At 53.1% G+C, this 20,305-nt stretch overlaps 1 protein-coding gene across 1 annotated transcript; it reads left to right on the top strand.

Moving 5' to 3' along the window:
• Positions 1 to 3,878: 3,878 nt before the first annotated feature.
• Positions 3,879 to 18,153, top strand: Prdm12 (PR/SET domain 12). The gene is made up of 5 exons (XM_032901844.1): positions 3,879 to 4,101; positions 5,907 to 6,097; positions 7,468 to 7,623; positions 15,340 to 15,451; positions 17,738 to 18,153. The coding sequence occupies exons 1-5, from the start codon at positions 3,879 to 3,881 to the stop codon at positions 18,151 to 18,153; spliced, it is 1,098 nt and encodes a 365-aa protein (XP_032757735.1).
• Positions 18,154 to 20,305: the final 2,152 nt, after the last annotated feature.

Here is a 20,305-nt window from a genome sequence, read left to right as displayed (position 1 = left end):
CCTGGCATCGAGGAGCAAAGCCCAGTCGCACTGAAAGGAACCGACGTGCTCTGGGGACTGGAACTGAGCCTCGGGCTGCTCCCCGTGCTTCGGGTCACGCGGTCGTGGACGCGGACCCGAAGGGATGCGCGCTGGCGACTGGAGGGGACGCGGGACTCAGCTCCGGGCTCGCATTGCCGCCCTGGTCCCCTGGGCTCTCTGCCAGAGGCAACAAGTTGGAATTAGCCCGGCCTGGTCGAGGCGGGGTCTTGAGACCCTCTTGGTGTACCTTGGTCCAGCCACCCTTCCGGATCGTTCCCATCCGATCAACACCCTATCCTGCCCTGTCCTTTCTACGTCCCACTCGGGGTCCCTTCGCTGGTGGGTCTGTTGGCCGACCGCTGCCTCCCTTGTCCCCACTCCCGTGGGCTGGGGGATGGGGCACGGGCGGCGGAGATGACCTCCGAAGAGCCGCGGCCGATTGATTCGTTCCGCCCAGAGTCCGGGCCGAGTGAATGGGGCTCAGGCGGCGGCGGCGGCGGCAGCAGCAGCGGGGATAAAGATGTTGTCCCTGAAAGGGGGTGGGGGTGGGTGAGGAGCGGGAAGAGGGGCCATTCACTCCTGGCCCGGCCCCTCGGGAAGCCTCTGCGAAGAAAGAGGGCCGGGGTCTATTCAAGTCCTACGAGCCGCCCACAATGGGCCGATATACTGGGGGCCTCTCTATTAACGCCCATGAATATTAAAGAGATCGCCGAGCGACAGCCCGCGGGCGCGATCAAGGGGGCGGGGGCGGTGCCTTGGAGCTCCGACCCGGCCGGGTCCATGGGAGGGGTCTTCGCGCAGGCACACTCGCGCCCGGATCCCAGAGACGTGGTTCATCCACTGTGAACCCTCAGCGTTTCCTCTCGAAGTCTCCACGCAGGCAGATGCGCTCTCAAGGGCCTTACTGCTCGATCCCGGTGGGCTGTCCTCCCTACAGGGTTTGATTTTGAGGGTGCAGAAGGCCAGGTGGGACTATCACTAGGCCAGAAGCTCAAAGTGGGTGAGCGCAGCAACTGCATCCCAGCTCCGTGGGCACCCCAGCTAGGAGGTTTTAAGTTCCTGTCTCTTCTCCAGCACACGCTCCCCAGGTTTTTGGGGGGACGGGGGAGAGTCCTGAGGAAAGTAATGAAGCATTCTAGTCTCAGCCAGTCTTCGGTCCTTCTGTCTTTTGACTTCGATCTTGGGACTGGAATGAAAATTCGCCCCAGGCATGAAGGACTCTGGGACTTGGGAGAATTTCACAGTAGAGTGTACGGAGGGATTTGTTTAAAAAAAAAAATCCTGCTCAGCTCCGGGGGGGAAAGCCACACAATCTGATCCGACAGGCTGGGAAGAAGCAAAGCACATAGTCCAACACAAACCACTGTCGGCAGGAACCCAGAGGCACAGAGAAGAGAAGGGCTGTCCCCTAGGATGCCCTGCTGTCTTCCGTTCCCTTTAGTCTGCTGCAAGCGCTGAGGAAGGTTTCGGGATTGGAGGCTGAGCCCCCAGTCCTGGCATTCTTCTGCCCAGCTCAGTCTCCTCTCCGCTTAGGCTTCACAGAAGTCAAGATCCAGGCGCCGGTCAGGTTCCCTTGCCACCGAGCCATTGGATTCCATACTCCCCACCAGACTGGAACCCTCCGCGAAAGGATTTAAATCACCGGCGGCATCTGCAAGGAACCCCTACCCACCGGCGGCACTTGCTCCTCTGCAGCGCTGCCCTCTGCTGGCGCCCTGCCCGTTGGTCCCTCTCCCTGCCCGGTACACCCACCCTCCACTGGGCTCCAAAGGTTCTGCATCTGAAGATTTCCAATCGCCGGCTTGGCGCTTTAGTCTCCCGCCTGCCTGCCGGGCTGAGGATGCCAGAGACCACTGGCTCCAACTAGGGGTTATAGAGACCTGCGACCCCATGCTTGCCAAGGGCGAGGCAAGCTTACCTCTGGGGAGCTGGTGGTGCAAAGGGTTCTTTTCCTAAGAGGCATTAGAATCTGGCTCGTGGGTCACATCTCAGTCCTGAGCTGCCAGCGCTACTCACGTCCAAATCACAAGGCTTCGAAGGCCTGAAAAGTCTTCACTCTACGGTGGAGATCTAACACGAGAGAACTCAGACAAACCAGCCATCAGGGCTGCGGGAACTTTCCATTGCTCCATGTGAAATCGCAGCGGAAGGGGTCGGGGGAAATGGGCTCTGAGGACTTATGCTGTTGAGTGAGGTGTGCCCAAAGCCCTCTCTAACGTGGTTGTTTCTGGAGCTGAAGGTGCGGGGGAGGTCTTAAGTCTGTCCAGGAGGCTTCGGTGCACGCAGGAAACCGTGATCTTCCCGACTTAGCAACTGATTTTGAAGAGTTGTGAAGCTGGCTCCCAGGTACCTTGGAAAGACTATACAGAATCCACTGGAGGAGCGAGGTGGGATAGCGGGAAGGGGGAGGAAGGAAGAGAAGAGAGCCAGGGAAAAAAGAGTGATCATTAAGAGACGAAAAAGAAAGAGAACCGTTTGTTTGAGGGCTTCCTAGGTCGAAGATCCCAGCAGCCTGATTCCAAAGCAGAGTCCAGCAGATGGGTTTGCCCTAGGCTGTCCGCAATTTCAGAGGCATTTTGGGTCTCATCCTACATCGCTCTAGGGAATCCCGCAGATGCGAGCATTTGATAGTCTTTCCACACTCAACTTGGAACTCCTAGGGCTGGGAGCCTTCTATCGTAGGTGAGATCCAGCCCCGACGGCGACGCCGGTGGTTCTTCCTCACAAGCCCTCTGTGCTGGCGGAAGTTTTACACTGGCTGTGCGCAGCGAGCAGAGCCATTGGGGAGCCCCGTTTAGGGCGAAGTGCCCGCTTGGGTGGCGTAGCCAGCGCAAGAAATCTGCGTCACCCAAGCTGTCTGGGTTGCTACCTCAGCTTAGGGAGTGAAGCCTCTGAAGAGTGCAGGAGAGGGTTTGGGACGAAAGATAGGTGGGGATCGGACAGAATACAGGGCTTGGTCAAGGAAAAAAAAAAAAGGCAAAGCGCCCCGGCAGCTCTGGGAGTGGCCCGCAGAGCTAGGAAGGTGAAGGCCTGGCCTGGGACCCATAGTGGCAGTGGATCTTGCTTGGGCATGGAGACCTGCGGGGTTAGCAACCATAAGCCCCCTCTTATTCAGTTTAGTCCCGGGAGTAAAGACAAGCCTCGCTACGCAGCATCCCTACTTCAACACCCCACCCCACCCCCGCCTCGCACCCGGCCGCGGGCAGAGCTTCCCTCTCTGCCTGGAGCTTCCCACGGGGAGAGGAGGAGGAGGGGGAGGAGGAAGGATCGGAGGGGAGGGAGGAGCAGAGGGGGACTATTCTGAGCGGTCCGCACGATGCCCCCGCCCCTCGCGCTGTCGGTGAAGGCTCCTTCGAGCCTGGCCGGGTACAAATCTGTCCTTCGACGTCAGGGGGTCATTAATAACCAATTAAGAGGGTCACTGCGGCTCCTATAAAAGAGCCGAGATTTTGCCAAGGGGAGGACTGTCCTGGCTGGGTGTACAGAAGGCGAGTGGGGAACCGAGAGTCCTTGGTCGTTGTTTCTCCGCAGCCACCCGCCGCCCACCTTTCCCGCACCCCTCCTGGTATCCACCCCTGTCTCCACCCGCGGACTTCCAGCCCTCCATGCCGCCTCTGCCATCTCTGCAGACTTTGTGAATCTCCGGTTTGGTTCACTGCCCTCCCAGCCATCCCTTGCCACGCACTCCCCAGTGCACCCTCCTCCCCCTTCTCTTCCTCCTCCTCCTCCTCCTCCTCCTCCTCCTGTTTGGTCACCCTCCTCTCCTTTCACTCCTTTGATCCCTCTTCGTTGCCCACCTCTCCGGAGTCCACCCAGCCGTCCTTCCGCGGCGCCCGGCGGCGAGCCCTTGGCCCCCCATGATGGGCTCTGTGCTCCCAGCTGAGGCCCTGGTGCTCAAAACAGGGCTGAAGGCTCCGGGGCTAGCGTTGGCAGAGGTCATCACCTCCGACATCCTGCACAGTTTCTTATATGGCCGATGGCGCAACGTGCTAGGCGAACAGCTGCTCGAGGACAAGAGCCACCATGCCAGCCCAAAGACTGCCTTCACCGCCGAGGTCTTGGCACAGTCCTTCTCGGGAGGTGAGTCGTGCCGTCGGGGCTTCTTCGCTCTTCCTGGCTACCCCCAATTCTCAGACTAGCGGTGCGGGGGTGCCAGATGGGGAACACTGGGTCCGGGGCTGCTGCTCCCAGCCAGGATGCTCTTCCTGATCAGCGCACCCCTTCCCCCCCCCCCGTGGGTCAAACCTGGGTTGCAACAGCCTCACCGAGCAGAGAAAAGGCATCTAGGAATGATGGAAGCTCTAGGACCAAATCCCAACGATCCGGGCGACCTACTTGGTCAGCCCAGGCTCTCCTGTGTCTTCTCTCCCCACCCCACCCTCCAGCCTGGAGCTGGCGGTTTCCTGGCATTAAAAGCCTTACTGGGCGTGTAATAGCAGTTGACTCAAAAAGAAGGGGTTTAAAATTCATTTGGTTAACTTGGGCTTGACCCGCGAAAGTTCCCACTTAAACCAAAAACTTTAAAAGACAGCCGGGGCCACGGAAGGGGCGGAGGGCGGGCAGGCGGGAGAGAAAAAGCCGCAGAGAGCGGAGGGAGAGAAAGAGAGCGAGGAAAGTTTCTTTTCTTTAAGATGTCTCAAGTTCTTATTCCTCATTCGTCACCCCGCAAACAATATCTTTCCCCAGCGCTGGCGTCTCTGAGCGACGCCCTCTCTTCCCCTTTAAGATCGCTGTTCCTCTCTTAATTTACCGTGAAGACTAATTCCACTTCCATTCACGCTATGTCAACCATCTAATCCTGCCTTTTTGTAAGGGGAATTCCTCGGCCCCTTTTAAACAAGTCCCCTCCGCATTGAGATACAATTTACTGCTACAGCTTTCTTCCAGGGCTAATGAATTTAGAATTAGCAATTTCTTTCGAATGGAGCCGAATGAATGCGATCACTTTAACAGCGTGACAAATTGCCGGCCGCTCCGCAATGGACACCGTTTAACCCCCCCTTTCAGCCGGCCGGCTCGCCGGGTATTTTCCCAGGTAGCTTAGAGGGGAACCTTGTAAGACATGGAGGCCGCCCCTGTGCGCCTCAACGCTCCCACCCCTGCCGCAGAGGCCCCACCGGGGATCCTATGGGGGTTAGGGACTGCTGGTTCTTCCTCGCCCATTAAAGCAACTTCAGAGCTCGCCTGATCCGGGTGCCGCCCTCTCTGGCACTCTAGAACTTGGGAATAGAGAGGGATACTGGCGTGCCAGGGAAGATCACGGTGTGTGTGTGTGTGTGTGTGTGTGTGTGTGGGGGAAGGCTCAGAGTTCAGTTTGTAGAAGCAACTGTTTCTTCTGCGCGGGTGCCACCTTCCAAACTAGGGATCTGTCCCCAGTGCTGACCGCGTCTGAGAGACACGCAGTGAACCCAGAGTCACCGGCTGAGGAGCCAAGAACAAGACTGAGAGTCACGGGTTGGGCGATACCTCTTCGCCAGACCCGGCCTCAGTTTCCCTGTCTGTAAACACGAAGTGGTTTCAGTGGTTCCTAAGTTGTTCCGCGACGGAAGACGGTGAAGGTTATAGGTGTTTGAAGAGCTCGGCGGCGGCGTAGCGTTTCATGCACAAGAGTTTGGGTTTGATCTCCAGTAACTAACTCTCCACCCACAAGAAAAATGAAAGAACTACCAGGCACCGCTTGCTTTTAGAGGGCACCGAGAGTCCTGGGTTGTAAAATGAGGCTGAGCCTCTGCCCGTAGTAGGCCTACAGCGCACCACTGGAGAGATTTGCCCGAGTTGAGGCTGCTTGTGCTGGCAGGCGCGCAGCAGGGCGAGAGCGCATCCGGGATGGGAAGGGCAGGGCGGTCTTTGCGCAGAAAATATGACAGGCTTTCTCTAACCCGCAGAGGTGCAGAAGCTATCTAGCCTGGTGCTGCCGGTGGAAGTGATCATCGCCCAGAGTTCCATCCCTGGCGAGGGCCTTGGCATCTTCTCCAAGACGTGGATCAAGGCAGGCACGGAGATGGGCCCCTTCACTGGCCGAGTCATCGCCCCAGAGCATGTGGATATCTGCAAAAACAACAACCTGATGTGGGAGGTAGGTGGGAGCTTTGGAAAGGGATTGCTGTAGGCAGGTGGGCTGGCTCTCTCCGGGGTTGTGTCCGAAAGGAGACCGGTCTGGCCCCTGCCAGGGCCTCAGGGGTGGATGCTGGAGTTTGAACACCCTGAGGGTGAACACCCTTAGGACTCTCAAGGCCTGGAGCTTTCGCTTTTACCTGCTTTGGGCACTATCTGAGTCCTCTTGTTTCCAAGTCTCCCAAGCAGAGCTGTTAGTCATACTTTACAGCCTACCACAGCGCTGAGATCCAGCGGGGTCCTGATGCGCAGGCTGGGAAGAGGCCATCACTGCTCACATCTTTCCCTGGCTTTAGAAGGCGACAAGAGTCGGTCTCTGAGGCTGACCTTTGGTGAAGTGTAGCCGGAATGGAGGAGAGTGGACGCTGGGTGTTTCTTAAGAATAGGTTTCCCAATCCCAGGCCTGCCGGAGGACATCCAAACTAACCAGGGCCGACTGGGTGTTGAGTCAGCAGTCTGGTTCCCTAGCCTGCAATCGGTGAGGTCAGCCCCTCTCAGTTTTATTCTCATTTTGCAGATGGAAATGGGTATATGAAAGGCTTCTATCCCTGGCCTTTTGACTCTAGCCCATCCCCAACAGTGTCAGAAACAGGGATGGTCCCCCCTTAAGACAAAGTCAGCCCAGTGGTGGTTCTCCTACATCGTTCTTCCCGCACAGACCCACAGTAGCCAGATGGTACACCTACTTCTCCGTCTTATGCATCTCTTGATGCCACCCTAGCAGACCCACCTGGCTGGAGCCCAGCGACATACAGTACAGCTGTTCACAGGACCTGGATGAGCAGAGCAGAGAGATGACCCCAGCCATTGCCTTCTCTCTCTCCTGGACACCTAGGCCTAGTGGGTGTCTTCCAGCTGTTGCCCAGTCAGAAAGCTAGGGTGTGGTTTGACCCTTAGCAGCCTCACAGAGCAGTTTAGGCCAGGCCAAGAGACCCCAGTGAACTAGATTTGCCTCTCAAGCCCTTGTGTCCCTCTCTGAGGCCCTGTGCTGAATGCGTCTACCGCTCTGTTCCAAACATCTGTACCCCTTAAGGACAGGTAGCAGAAGAGAAGAACATGTTGCCTGTTTAGGGATCTCTTAGAGACCTTTTTCTTCTGGGGGTAGGAAGGCCTGGTCATCATGAGCCCATGGGTCCCTGAGGATTGATTCCCTTTAGCCTCGGACAAATTACCATGCCCCCACCTCCAACCTCCCTTTCCTGGACTGGAAGGCATAGACAAAAACTTTATCCAATTCCCAGAGCCGTTGGGAGAAAGGAGAATGGGTCTGGCCTGGGTCACATGTGTGGCCTGGCCCTGCATCACCCCATCACTGTTCCACCCTGTGCCTAGGTATTCAACGAGGATGGTACAGTCCGCTACTTCATCGATGCCAGCCAGGAAGACCACCGAAGCTGGATGACCTACATCAAGTGTGCCCGGAACGAGCAGGAGCAGAACCTGGAGGTGGTGCAGATAGGCACTAGCATCTTCTACAAGGCCATAGAGGTAATGCAATGTAGTGTTGTGGAGGGACAGGTGGGGACATGGCATGGTGAGGAATGTGACCAAAGAAGACAGAAGGATGTCAGTGCTGGCCCCGCTGGCTCTGTCTGGATGTAGGGTTGAGGCTCAGGCCATGACTGCTCTGTATGGGAGACTTGCTGGAACAGCTGGGAGAGGGTGGGACTTACAAGTTGATGTTGTAGTATCTCAGATGTAGAGGATCGTGTGCAGAGGTTCAGAGGGCAGAAGAATCTAGAGAACGGGACACCAAGTGGAAGCCGGCTGAGGCTCGAACTTGACTATGATAATGGCCGTCTGTTCTTAAGGTTTAACTGCGTGTCGTGCCTCATTCTGGGGCCAATAGTGTGTGGCTCAGTACTCCATCTCAGCAATACCGTCTCACTGGGTTTAGGCCTCTCACACAACTTCACGAGGAGGATCTTGAGTTTATCCACAATTCATAGATATGAAAACCTGTCATTTTTATGAAGGCCAAGAACTCCAAATAGGAGAATGTGAGCTGAGAAGAGTCAGGGCAGGATGGATGGGGCTCTTCTAAGTGTAACCAGGGCCAGGGGCTGGGAAAGGAGGCAGGACACCTGCCTGGCAGAGGAAGAAAAATAAAGGCCCGGGGGGTGGGGCTGATGAGCAGTGATAGCCAAGGGGCAGTCATCAGAGGGCACAGCAGTGACCCCTGGCATGCGACTTGGCTGTGTCTTGCCCCAGATGTGGGAATTCCTCTAAATGCTGTGAGAGGTAGCAGGGCTGTCCCTCCACTTTTTCCAGATCTTGTACTTTGGTTGACTTGAAGTCCCTTGGTTGTGGGATGGCCAGGGGTTTGGCTGTTCTTCGGAGTGAGAGAACAACTGCCTTTGTAGTCACACTCCATTTACTGGAGATGACTCTGAGCCTGAAGTCTAGACCCTTCTGGGTGTCTATGGCTGCTAACTTCTGGGACTGGAGTCTATTGCTCCAGAATGACCAGACCCTTAGACGTGGACAGGACTGAGAGCAGAATAACCTTTGCCTCCGCGTTGTGTGGCCAGGACCTGGGTCAGCATCAGGAAAACTAAAGAGCAAAGAGTTAAGAAAGGCAGGCCTCTAGAGTTCAGAAATTCTAGCAGGACGGAGGCGTGTCGGTGCAGTACCAGAAGTAGCTCAGGCTGGAACAGCATGAGTTCCGAGACTGTCCAGATGTACCGCCACCTCCCAGAATGGGCTTTTGGTGCAGTTGAACTCACCCATAGCAAAGTATGAGTTCTAACCCCTCTCTGGCTCCCTTACACATCAAACACACACACACACACACACACACACACACACACACACACACACCACACAGGAGACCGGCCGAGAATACCTATGTCATGTTAGCACTCAGGCTGAGGCAGACAGGTGACTTAAGCCCCATCATACTACACATCTGGCAGGTGAGAGTCAAAGACAAATCAGGACGCGTGAACAACATTTATCTAGAAGTATGAATTCAGGGGGCAAGAATATTTCCAGGCAGGGATTGGAATTTGTATGAATAGGGGGAACGTTTATGCTTATCAGAAATTTAAGTTTATAAAAGAATGGGCCACATGCATTCATCTACATAGCCCGCATGTTATCACGCATGTGCTGTATCATATGCAAGCCTCTCACATGACGTTGTACTGCTTACAGCGAACACTGCTGCTAAAGGGGGGCTGTTTAAGTGAGGGACAAGGAAGCCCAAAACTTTTGCAAATTACTTTTCCTTCTTTTGTTTTAAATCTTTTTCTTTTTAAATTTGAGACAGTCTCACCTCTGTCTCCCCACAGAGTTCCGTGATTTTGTTCTTGTGGAATGTCCTACAGCAGCCGTAGATGAGCTATAAATAGTGCCTGTGAGTCTCAGGTCCTAGTAAAGGGCTACATAGTGAGGTCCACACCAGGACCAGCCAGGTTCACTGTGTAGCCCTGGCTGGCCTGAAACTCATATAGACCCGGCTGGCCTCAAACTCATGGTCATCTGCCTGGTTCAGCCCCAAATGACTTTTCATAGATGACATATTTTTTTCCATACCAGCAATTCTCTCAAACCGTGTTATAACAAATGTCAGAATTCCATTTCTACGTCTGGCTGTGGCCACACATATTTCTGCTTACCTAGCCGGCTCCTGGGAAGTCTTGTATAATCTGCTGTTTGTTCTGTGTGTGTGTTGGGGGATTGTTAGCCAAGGAGAGGGACTTTTGTTCCGATCTGTTTACTTGGTCTTCCTACTCACAAGCACAATTTATATTTTGTAACAGTAGCCCGTTACCTGCCGAGTCATGTGGGGGTGGGGGGATAGCTCTCTTCAGTAGGAAGAATACACTAGGATATTATACAAATACAAAATCATGAACTCTAAACGGAGACACGAGTGGCCAGGATGGGGAACTCAGACCAACACTGCTCTGAACTCTGCATGCCGGGTGGAGGTGAGGAGGGTGAAACCTTCTGGCTTTGCTTCTGCAATATTGAGTGAATAAATCTGGGCGATAGGCTGTCCTGTCCACTGGACCCACCTCTTCCAGGAAAACAAAAGCGGCTGTCAGGAAGCAAGTGGTTTGGTCAAGAAACCGGCACAAGGGGAAGCTAGAGGAATCTGTTATCACTATATGGGGGAAGAAAGTTCCCAGTCTGTTCCATTTCTGTTTTATTGTATCAGATTAGCAAATGGTTGCCTAGAAATGTAGGCTTTCCCATTTTCTCTTGTTTCAGGGCAGCTGAGCCCTTCATTTTTCCTAGAGCCTCACCTCTTTTCTCAGCTCTGAGGATAAGCACCCTTTTCCTTTTGACCTTGCTAAGTCGTGGCTCTGTTGAGTACCACCATTGATGGTCAGCCCCATTAACAGTGTACGCAGACATCATTGTGACATCAGACATCTCTCGTGTGCCGACGCTACACTGGCGACGTTTTCGAAGGTCTAAACAACTCTGGTTTTGTAATGGGGACTGAGCCCAAGGCTTAGTTTTATTTTTTTTTTTAAATAGTACTGTTAATCGAATCCTTGGGCCTTATACATACTGAATAGGCCCTGTATTACTGAGCTTCGCCGCCTCTCTGTCCCCATTTTAATGGTGAAGAAATGAAGGTTCAAAGTTCAGAGAGAAAGTCCGGAGCTGTGACTTGAACCCCAGCCAGTCTGCTACAGAGCTGGATGGCCATGCTGTGTGGCCTCCCCTGGCCAACATCTCCTTGTTGGAGCTCTATTAATTGGTGTGTCAGGACATCTGTGCACAATGGAAACTGGTGATCATCCAGATGACACAGAGATGCTTCTGTGTCACCCGGCAAGGGGCAGGTGTCAGAGCCCCTCGGGAGCCTGTTCAATGGGGTGTCATGAATTTGTATTAGGAAAGCAAACCTGAAAGCCTGTCACTGCCCTTCTGTCATTGAAATGGGGCAGGGTTCAGGTTAAGGCTGATCAGAACGTTAAGAATTAGCCAGAGGTCCTGAGACTTGGCAGCAGGAGCTGGGCAATGCTGTTTCCCTAGGTTTGACAGAGTGGATTTTACAAAACGGGAATCAGTTCCCTTGGGGATCGCTCGGTTCACGGTATGTTCCAAACCAATCTCCTTCCTGTTCCCGGAAACACGAATGGCCGGCTGATTCAGGCTCCTCGCTCTAGTGCAGAGCCTAGCCTGGACCATCGATCAACTCAGTAGGGACAGAGCCTAGGAGGGGTTTTCAGGGGACTGTGGCCGTTCAATGCACTGAAGTGGTCTTTGAACTGGACTTTCCGGATCTCAGAGAAGAGGGTGAAGGTTCTGGGGTCTTCTGGGCTCCAGCGCAGGCTTTTGGTGGATGCTGGACAGGTCCAGAGGGCATCAGTAACAGCCAGGCACCCAGAGCAGGAGAAAGAGCAGCACCCCTCTCTCTACCATGCCGCTCAGTTATACCTTATGCCCATGGGCTTTCCTTTTTAAGTTGAATAAAATTAATTTTAGTATTTATTAAGTGCAGACCAGAGGTGGTGGTGGGGGGCGCCTCCGGGCTCTGAAGTTCAAAGCAACTCGTTGTTCTGTTTCTCCGTGAAGGTGACGAGGGCCTCTCCCCCTGCTCGTAGCCTCTAGCCGTCTGGAGTTGTTTCGTTCCCAAGTCAAGTACATTCTATTTCTGAAAAGTCTCGCTTATTGTCACTCCTGCGTTTGCGTTTGTATAGATGTGATACGTGCTCATTTCTAAATAGAAGGCACGTGGTTTCTCCACAGTGATCTTTTAAAGCCTAAATCAGCGTTTGTTTTTTTTTTTTTTCAAAGTCTCAAAATGACATGTTTTCTTGGGGTATCACATGGAGGGAGGCATAAGCCACAGCTGGGCACCCAGGGTAGAAGAGGAAAAAAAACCTTTTCATTATTTACTCTAGGCCACGGTTAGATCTTTATGCCCACAAAGTTTAACATTTAAGTTGAATAAAACTAATTTTAGTATTTGTTTATTCAGTTTAAAAATATTTGTTCTATGATGCATATGCCTGTTCTGCATGCATGTTACGCATGTGCACCACGCACATGCCTGCAGTCCCCCGAGTCTAGTAGAGGATATCAGATCCCTTGAAACTAGAGTTCCTGATGGTTGACAGCCGCCACTACGTAGGTGCTGGGGTTTGAACCTGGGTCTTCTGGGAGAGCGGGCAGTACTTTTAGTCGCTGAGCCACCGTTCCGGGCCCTACACAGGAGCTGAAATAGCTCAGGCTGGTCTTGAGACCAGCCATGTGATATTTAGATGAAGAAGACCTTGAACGTCCTATATCCTCCGGGTTCTAACTCCTCAGTGCTGGGATGACAGGCGCAGGGCCCCACATCTGATTTATGTTGAGCTGAAGACCAAACCCAGAGTTTCATACAGTCTATGAGAGCATTCTGCCCACAGGGCAGCACCATGCCTATGCTTGGTGGGCACGGAAGGCGAAGGCCTAGGTCACCATGGACTTTCATGCCGCCAATAGCCCCGGGCTTTACTGATTCAGGGCGCCCGGATGACGGCTAGTTCCTCTGGAGCATCGCTGAGCTAGGAAAACAGCCGTAATCCCACAACTTCAGTACCGAGAGCCCTGTGCTTGTGGCCCCTGTGACCCAACAGCTCTCAGGGAGGCCTGTAATGTAGGCACTGTTCTGTTTTACAAGTGACACAATTATTTCCTTGGCAGGCAGAGAGCCTGAGTGTCCCCTCCAATCCCCCACACCGGGGCTCAGTGTGTGTGTGTGTGTGCGTGTGTGTGTGTGTGTGTGTATGTGTGTGTGTGTGTCATCTCCTACAAGAGGTGTGTGCATGCGGCCTAGGGGCTGCTTCAAGAGACATACTTAGAGATTTCTAAGGTCACACCTAAGGATCCAGTGACACGAGATCCATCTTGTGCAGTAGCCTCTTTCCCAATCCATATCGTAAGAACAAACAAGCCCTCAATCGATATCTTAAATACTTCGACTCCATCATCTTCTTCTCTGAGGATTTTACAGGCCTTTCCCTCCTCTCCTCCTCCTCTTCAAGGAGAGGCCTCCAGCTCTGACCCCTCTGGTCTCCTGGATGGTGACCATGATCGTGAAGGACAGGCTGGACGATTCTGTCTAGCTCTGGTGCCAGGTTCTAAGCTACCTGCTGCCTTAGAGATGCTGCCTTATTTTGCTTGTTTACTGAATTGTGCAGTGTTTCACATTTAACCTCTCCAATTAGACCGACCACACACACACACACACACACACACACACACACACACACACACACACACACACACTCCTGTGCTGCTATGATGCAAAGGTCTAAGGGTTGCTGTGAAGAGACATAATGAGGCTTAGGTTGCTCTCAACAGGGGAGCAGCAGCCCTCAATACCTACAATTCCCCCCGCCCTCACCCCTCAGCTCACTCTCCTTTCAGAGCCTGGTGGATATGGAGGGGTAGGGAGAGGTCTTCTGGGCTCTCTCCATGGAAGTGAACCCAAGGTTCTCAGCCTCACGTGGAAGGGAAGATCAGATATCAACCTCAGGTGCTGTTGCCTCTGGCTGGCTTAGGGCTTGCAATTGGTCTGGGCTGACTGGCCAGCAAACTCCAGGGCTCTGTTTCTACCTCCTCAGCACTGGGATTACAAGTGTGTGCATGGAGCCTACTCTTCTCATGTGGGCTCTGGGGCCCAACCTCGTACCCTTATGCTTCCAAGGCAAATACTTACACAGGGAGCTGTCTCCCCAGTCTCCTGTACTTCAGCTAAAAGAGAACCCCACAGAGAAACAAGATGTCTGTTGTCAGGTACTATCTGAGCTGGGCACCTCACACAAGGACCTCCAGGAGCTGTGGCCTCAGGAGAGAGACACTGCTCTCTTCTGTTTGTCCTACCTGGCTGGGGTCCAGTGAGCAGGCTTCTCAGCTCACGCAGATCCCGATTGTCACCACCAAACTATCTTGTTCAGTAGCTGTCACCATTGAGAGCAGCCAAGCCTCAAGCTTAGCCACAGGGTCTGGGCTTCTTTTTTTTTTTTTTTTTGGTTTTTTTTTTCGGGAGCTGGGGACCGAACCCAGGGCCTTGAGCTTCCTAGGCAAGCGCTCTACCACTGAGCTAAATCCCCAGCCCCGGGTCTGGGCTTCTTGGTGTTGGACTTAGGACACAGTAGAACTTTCGGTTGAATGCTGTTTGGGTATTTCCAATGGTGGAGGTGTTTGTCAAGCCCAAGGTTTCGTTTTTTTAGCACCTGCCCGGTGGTGGTGGTGCAGGGAGCCCTGCAGGGAGCCCTGTGCTGTGTGACTCCATGATGCCTCTGGCCACTTGAGATAAGAGCTGTTTCAGGAACATCAAGCAAGGTGTAACCATAAGGCACCCCACAGCCCACAATCCTTAGAAACATCTGGCTCAGCCCTAGATCTCTGAGAGCTGACTGACTCTAATACCTCTAGATTAAAAACTGGGGGGGAAAATCTAGTTGTTTTTCTTTTGTTACTTCTGTTTGTGAGGTTTTCCTTCTTCTTCTTCTTCTTCTTCTTCTTCTTCTTCTTCTTCTTCTTCTTCTTCTTCTTCTCCTTCTCCTCCTCTTCTCCTCCTCCTCTTACTCTTCCTCCTCTTCTTCCTCCTCCTTAAGATTTATTTATTTATTGTATGTATGAGAGTACATTATCGCTGTCTTCAGACACACCAGAAGAGGGCATCAGATCCCATTACAGACAGTTGTGAGCCACCATGTGGTTGCTGGGAATTGAACTCAGGACCTCTGGAAGAGCAGTCAGTGCTCTTAACCACTGAGCCATCTCTCCAGCCCATCCCCCTTCTTTTTTGAGATAGGATCTTACGAATTCCAGGTCGGGTTCAAACTGATTATGTAGCCAAGGATGACCTTGAACTTCTCACGGTTCTGCCTCTACCTCTGAGTGCAGGGATGACAGTGACTAGTCCACGCCTTTGCATATGCTAAGTATGCATTCTACACTGAGCTATCCTCTTCCCCGCCACCCCCCACCCCCGCCCCTCCGGCCACCTGGACTTCTTTTTCTTTTGTTTTCTTGTGGCCATCCATCTGGATATGATGACCTGGGTTCCGAGAGAGAAGAAGAGAGGGGATGCTGTCCTGGGGCCTTTGGTGTCTACAGTTTGCCCAGGATGGGTCAGGGGATATTCTGTCAGCTCGGGCTTTCTCAAGCCTGAGTGTGTACAGAAATGAGCAGAGAAAGTCCTTGCCTCCTGACCTCCCTGACCTCTTCCTGCCTCTCTTCCTGCAGATGATCCCTCCGGACCAGGAACTGCTGGTGTGGTATGGGAATTCCCACAACACCTTTCTGGGGATCCCAGGTGTGCCGGGACTGGAAGAAGAACAGAAGAAAAACAAGCATGGTAGGTATTCAGTATTCGCTACAAGGTCATAGTGACAACCATCCAAGGAGGGGAAAGCTAGGGGACAGGACACCTCCTGGCCTGGGAGGCCCTACTTCAACATCCAGTAGCATTGTGCATATGGGAGTTCCTGGTTACAAATAAGACCACTTTCCCCAGAGCAGCCACCATGGGCTGATCATGGGGAAAGGAAGGCAGTCTTGCTTTCCAGATCAGATAGGTTGTCTGCAGGCAGAGGAGGAGCCCCAGAGAGGTGATGGGGTGTGGCCGGAGAGCTGGACAGGACAGCAAGAACCCACATTGATTTCTAGTTCAGCTGCTGTTGAGATGGGCTTGGTGCCTCATCTGTAAAGAGAAGGCATGGGACGAGGGCATCTCTATATCCCTTTCTGGCTCTGTCCAGGTCATGGAGGAGGGCCTAGCATCAACTGGCTGCATGGTTTGTACTTTGAACAGACGTAGAGTAGAATGAGTCTATGCGTCTTTTTGTTTTTTTAAAGATTTATTTATTATCTATAAGTACACTGTAGCTGTCTTCAGACACACCAGAAGAGGGCATTGGATCTCATTACAGATGGTTGCGAGCCACCATGTGGTTGCTGGGAATTGAACTCAGGACCTCTGGAAGAGCAGTCAGTGCTCTTAACCACTGAGCCATCTCTCCAGCCCCAAGCCCTTGTGTCTTGAGACAGGGATTATCATGTAGAAACTACTGGCTTAAGACCTATGTCCTATTGAGTCTGGAGATAACTGGTCCCCACAACCCCCCCCCCCAGTCTGAAACGAAATGAAACCTTTGATGAGTATCACCCTCCCAGACCCTACAAAATCCTTGTGACTTTTTTTTTAAAGGCAGGGTCTCAGGCTGGCCTCCAAATTCATTAGACAGCTAAAGATGACCTTGAACTTCTGATTCTCCTGCCTCCACCTCCAATGTTGGGATTGCAGGAGTGTGCCATTATGTGATCGTTCATTTTTAAATTATTTATTTATTGTTTTTGTGCACTGATACATGCACGCCTGTGGGAAGCTGTCAGCTCCTGGAACTGGATTTCCAGTCAATGGTGAGCTGCCACGTGGGTGCTGGGAATTGAAGCTGGGGCTCCTCTGTCAGAGCAGGCAGTGTTCTCAACCACCGAGCTCAGCGGTCTCTCTGGCCGGTTTATTTTTAAGAGAAGCAATGGTGGTCGCATCTTCAATCTTAGCACTCTGGAGGCAGAGGCCGGTGGATCTATGGGGTTGAGCCCAGCCTGGTCTACAGAGCTAGGTAGTTTCAGGAGCTGGGACTATACAGGGAAACCTGGTCCCAAAATAAAAAGAGGGGGAAAGAAAAGAAAAGAAAAAAGAAAGGAAAAGAAAAGGAAAGGGAGCAGCCTAGGGCTGCTAGTGTTTGCCTCCACTGCCACTCCTTCTCTGAATGCTCCTGCTGTCTCCATTTGGAATGGGAAAACGGACAAACCATAGCTTCCATGTACACTGAGTTCTTGGCGAATATTTGTGAGGTGAGAGATGAGAGGACTTTTTAGGGGTGTCATAGTTGTCCTTTGTGGATGGCCTATTAGGACACAATCATTTCTCACATTAAGGCAAAGCCACCAGCACAGGAAAACTCTTCTAGTGACTTCAATTTTAGGATGAACTTGCACGAAATCCCGCTAGCCCCTAGTGGTTCTACAAGACCTTGTTTTTTTTTTTTTTTTTCTTTTTTTTTCCGGAGCTGGGGACCGAACCCAGGGCCTTGCGCTTCCTAGGCAAGCGCTCTACCGCTGAGCTAAATCCCCAACCCCAAGACCTTGTTTTTTTAAACTTTATTTTCTTCATGCATTTTACTTATTTTTGTGTGCATTTAGGCAGGTATGCATGCCAAGGTGCACATGTGTAGGTCAGAGGTCACTAGTGGAAGCCAGTTCTCTCCTTAACCATGCGGGTCCAGGGAATCCAAGTCAGGACATCAGGCTTGGTGGCAAATGAATGCCTTTAGCCCAGCCACCCCCAACCCCCTTTTCCCCAAGTGCTGGGACCACGCCTGGTTCACCTCCCAACTTTCAGATGGGAAACCTATGGTTTTCTGGGACCACATCACCAAATGCTTTCAAGTTGGGGACCTGGTGCAATCTAGCTGCTGTTAAATCACAGCCATGACCCGCTGCGCCCTCGGAGCTGTGTGTCTTACGATCTGCAGGGGAGTACCGGGGGGACTGGGCGCAGTAGGCGTGGGTGCTAACCAGGCTGCTTTCTTTCCCTCTCGCACGCTCCGTGGGTCCCGCGTTCCGCCCGCACCACCAGAGGACTTCCACCCGGCCGACTCCGCGACCGGTACCGCGGGCCGCATGCGCTGCGTCATCTGCCACCGCGGCTTCAACTCGCGCAGCAACCTGCGCTCGCACATGCGTATCCACACGCTGGACAAGCCCTTCGTGTGCCGCTTCTGCAACCGCCGCTTCAGCCAGTCGTCCACGCTGCGCAACCACGTGCGCCTGCACACGGGCGAGCGTCCCTACAAGTGCCAGGTGTGCCAGAGCGCTTATTCGCAGCTGGCCGGCCTGCGCGCGCACCAGAAGAGCGCGCGCCACCGGCCGCCCAGCACCGCGCTGCAGGCGCACTCGCCCGCGCTACCCGCGCCTCACGCTCACGCGCCTGCGCTCGCCGCCGCCGCCGCCGCTGCCGCCGCGGCGCACCACCTGCCAGCCATGGTGCTGTGAGCGCCGCGCACGCGCCCCACGCGCACGCGCATCCCCGCCGCCAGTGCGACGGACCCGACCCCCCGCGCCGCCGAGGCGCCCGCAACCCGGAACCCACTCCTGATCCATCTCACAGAGGAGGACGCCGAAGGGCGACGTCCCCTTTGCCTAGGCCACCCGGCTGGTGTGGCTGCTGCCCTGTCCTCTCTTCTTGGGAGCCGGTCCTCACGCCCGGCCCCATCTCGGAGTGTCCCTCCTGCAGGGCTGCGTCCCCACGCGGACATCTCTCTCCTGGATGACAGGAGATGGGGGACAGAGGACCTCCAAAGAGAGCTGAGTAGTTGGGAGTGGAAGAGAGAGCTACCTCCTTGGCCCAGGGTGGGCCTGGGGCAGGCTGTGCTCATCTCTGCCTCCTGGGAATGGTGTCTTGATGTGTTGCAGTGTGGGAACGACGCTAACCCTTGGCTGCGATTGGAGCCCCAAGGTGATTAGCACAGACTAGGAGAGACCTGGGCCCTGCCTTCCTTCAGGCTACTTTTCCCAGCACCCGGTTCCCAGTGAAGGATGAGACGCTGATACATTCTGAAGTGTGCTGGGAAGGTTGAAAGTGGAGTCACAGGGGACATTCACCATAGCCCCTGGGCAAGACCCTGACCCTTTTGGAGCCTCAGTTTCCCCATCTGTAGAACGCAGGAATTAGGCCAGTGCCCCCTTCTCCTGTCTTTCTGAGCTTAGAAATGGAGAAGCACCCTCACCTCCACCCTACTAAGTCCCCAAACAAGAGGATGAGTGACCACACAGAGACGTCTCCTCTTCGCCCAGAAAGTTTGTTTGAAGCGCGCAGACTCGGGGGTTCTTTCCAGCAGAGCCCACATTCCCACGCGCCCCTGCCGACGCCGTTCCCTGCTCTGTCCGTGGGCGCCCTCTGGTGTCATCTCAAACCTTGTTGTCATTTACCAGAATCCCTTCTCCCCACCCCCAGCCCCACCCCCCAACACACACACACCACATACACACTCCGTCCACACACCAGGGTGTTTGTAATAAAAAAAACCCCACAAAACTATAATAATAACGAAAAGTATAACATGTATGGAGTTTTCAAGAAAGTGTGTTGTACTCCCAGAAAAACGGTCACTTTAACTTTGTAAATGTTTATCTAAGATGATATTTACGAAAACTGTGATATATATTATTTGATTGTATATGTACAACTGTAAATACATTTGTACTTCTCTTGTATTCTAAAATAAAAATTACTTGGAACCTGTATCTCTTGGCCCCTGCCCAGGCGCACGCCTTTGCCGGAGATGTTTGGAAACAGTGGGAAGAACGGAAATGGCTGGAGGGGTTGTTCCGCTGACTGTAGCTAAAATTCACTGCTGTACCTTCTGTAAGAAAAGATGCTGTCCCCGAAAAAAGCCACAGTGTAGAGCCAGGAGGATTCCTGAAGGAGCAGGGCAGAATTCTTGTAGCTTAGCTGGCCACAGTTCCTTCCTGTACAATTTATCCACCTACACTTTGATGAGTTTGTTTTTTTGTTTGTTTTGGTGACCGACTTGAAGAGGTTTAAGGAAGCCGCGGTGGGCCATAAGGATCCCAGGAGTCCTAGACCTCCCTAGTAATCTGATACATCCATTTTTAGGCTCGGTGTCTTAGTTTCTTTTCCTGTACTGTGACGCTTTGGCAAAAGCAACTTAAGGGAGAAAAGGTTTATTTTGGCTCGGGGTCGAAGGTATAGTATATATGAATGGGGAATTAAAACAGCAGCGGCCCCAACCCGCTGCTCACATCACAGCCACAGTGAGAAGAGAAATGAATGAAGGCACGTTGCTCACTCCTTTTTCTCCATCCAGGATCCGGGTCAGGGAACAGAGTAGCCCACGGTGGGCTAGTCCCTCTACCTCCATTAATGTAACCATGGTAACCGCCGTAGGCATTCTCAGATGCCTGTCTCCCAGGTGATTCTAGATCCTGTGAGATTGACAACACTACCTTACCTCAGTCAAGACCAAGGAGCAGGAAGGTCTCTGGCCTTTGTCAGCTATTACAGAATCATCCTGGGTTGGGGATTTAGCTCAGTGGTAGAGCGCTTGCCTAGCAAACGCAAGGCCCTGGGTTCGGTCCTCAGCTCAAAAAAAAATTAATTAAAAAAATTAATTACAGAATCATC

Source organism: Rattus rattus, chromosome 5, assembly GCF_011064425.1.
Source record: "Rattus rattus isolate New Zealand chromosome 5, Rrattus_CSIRO_v1, whole genome shotgun sequence".
Lineage (NCBI taxonomy): Eukaryota > Metazoa > Chordata > Mammalia > Rodentia > Muridae > Rattus > Rattus rattus.
Note: the sequence above shows the minus strand (reverse complement) of the source record. Positions and strands in the feature narration are given on the sequence as shown.

Excerpts from the sequence above, each read along its gene's own strand:
- Prdm12 (XM_032901844.1), top strand. The coding sequence starts at position 3,879 with ATGATGGGCTCTGTGCTCCCAGCTGAGGCCCTGGTGCTCAAAACAGGG. Across the intron at positions 4,102-5,906 it reads GGCACAGTCCTTCTCGGGAG|AGGTGCAGAAGCTATCTAGC; the intron begins GTGAGTCGTGCC and ends TCTAACCCGCAG. Across the intron at positions 6,098-7,467 it reads ACAACAACCTGATGTGGGAG|GTATTCAACGAGGATGGTAC; the intron begins GTAGGTGGGAGC and ends CCCTGTGCCTAG.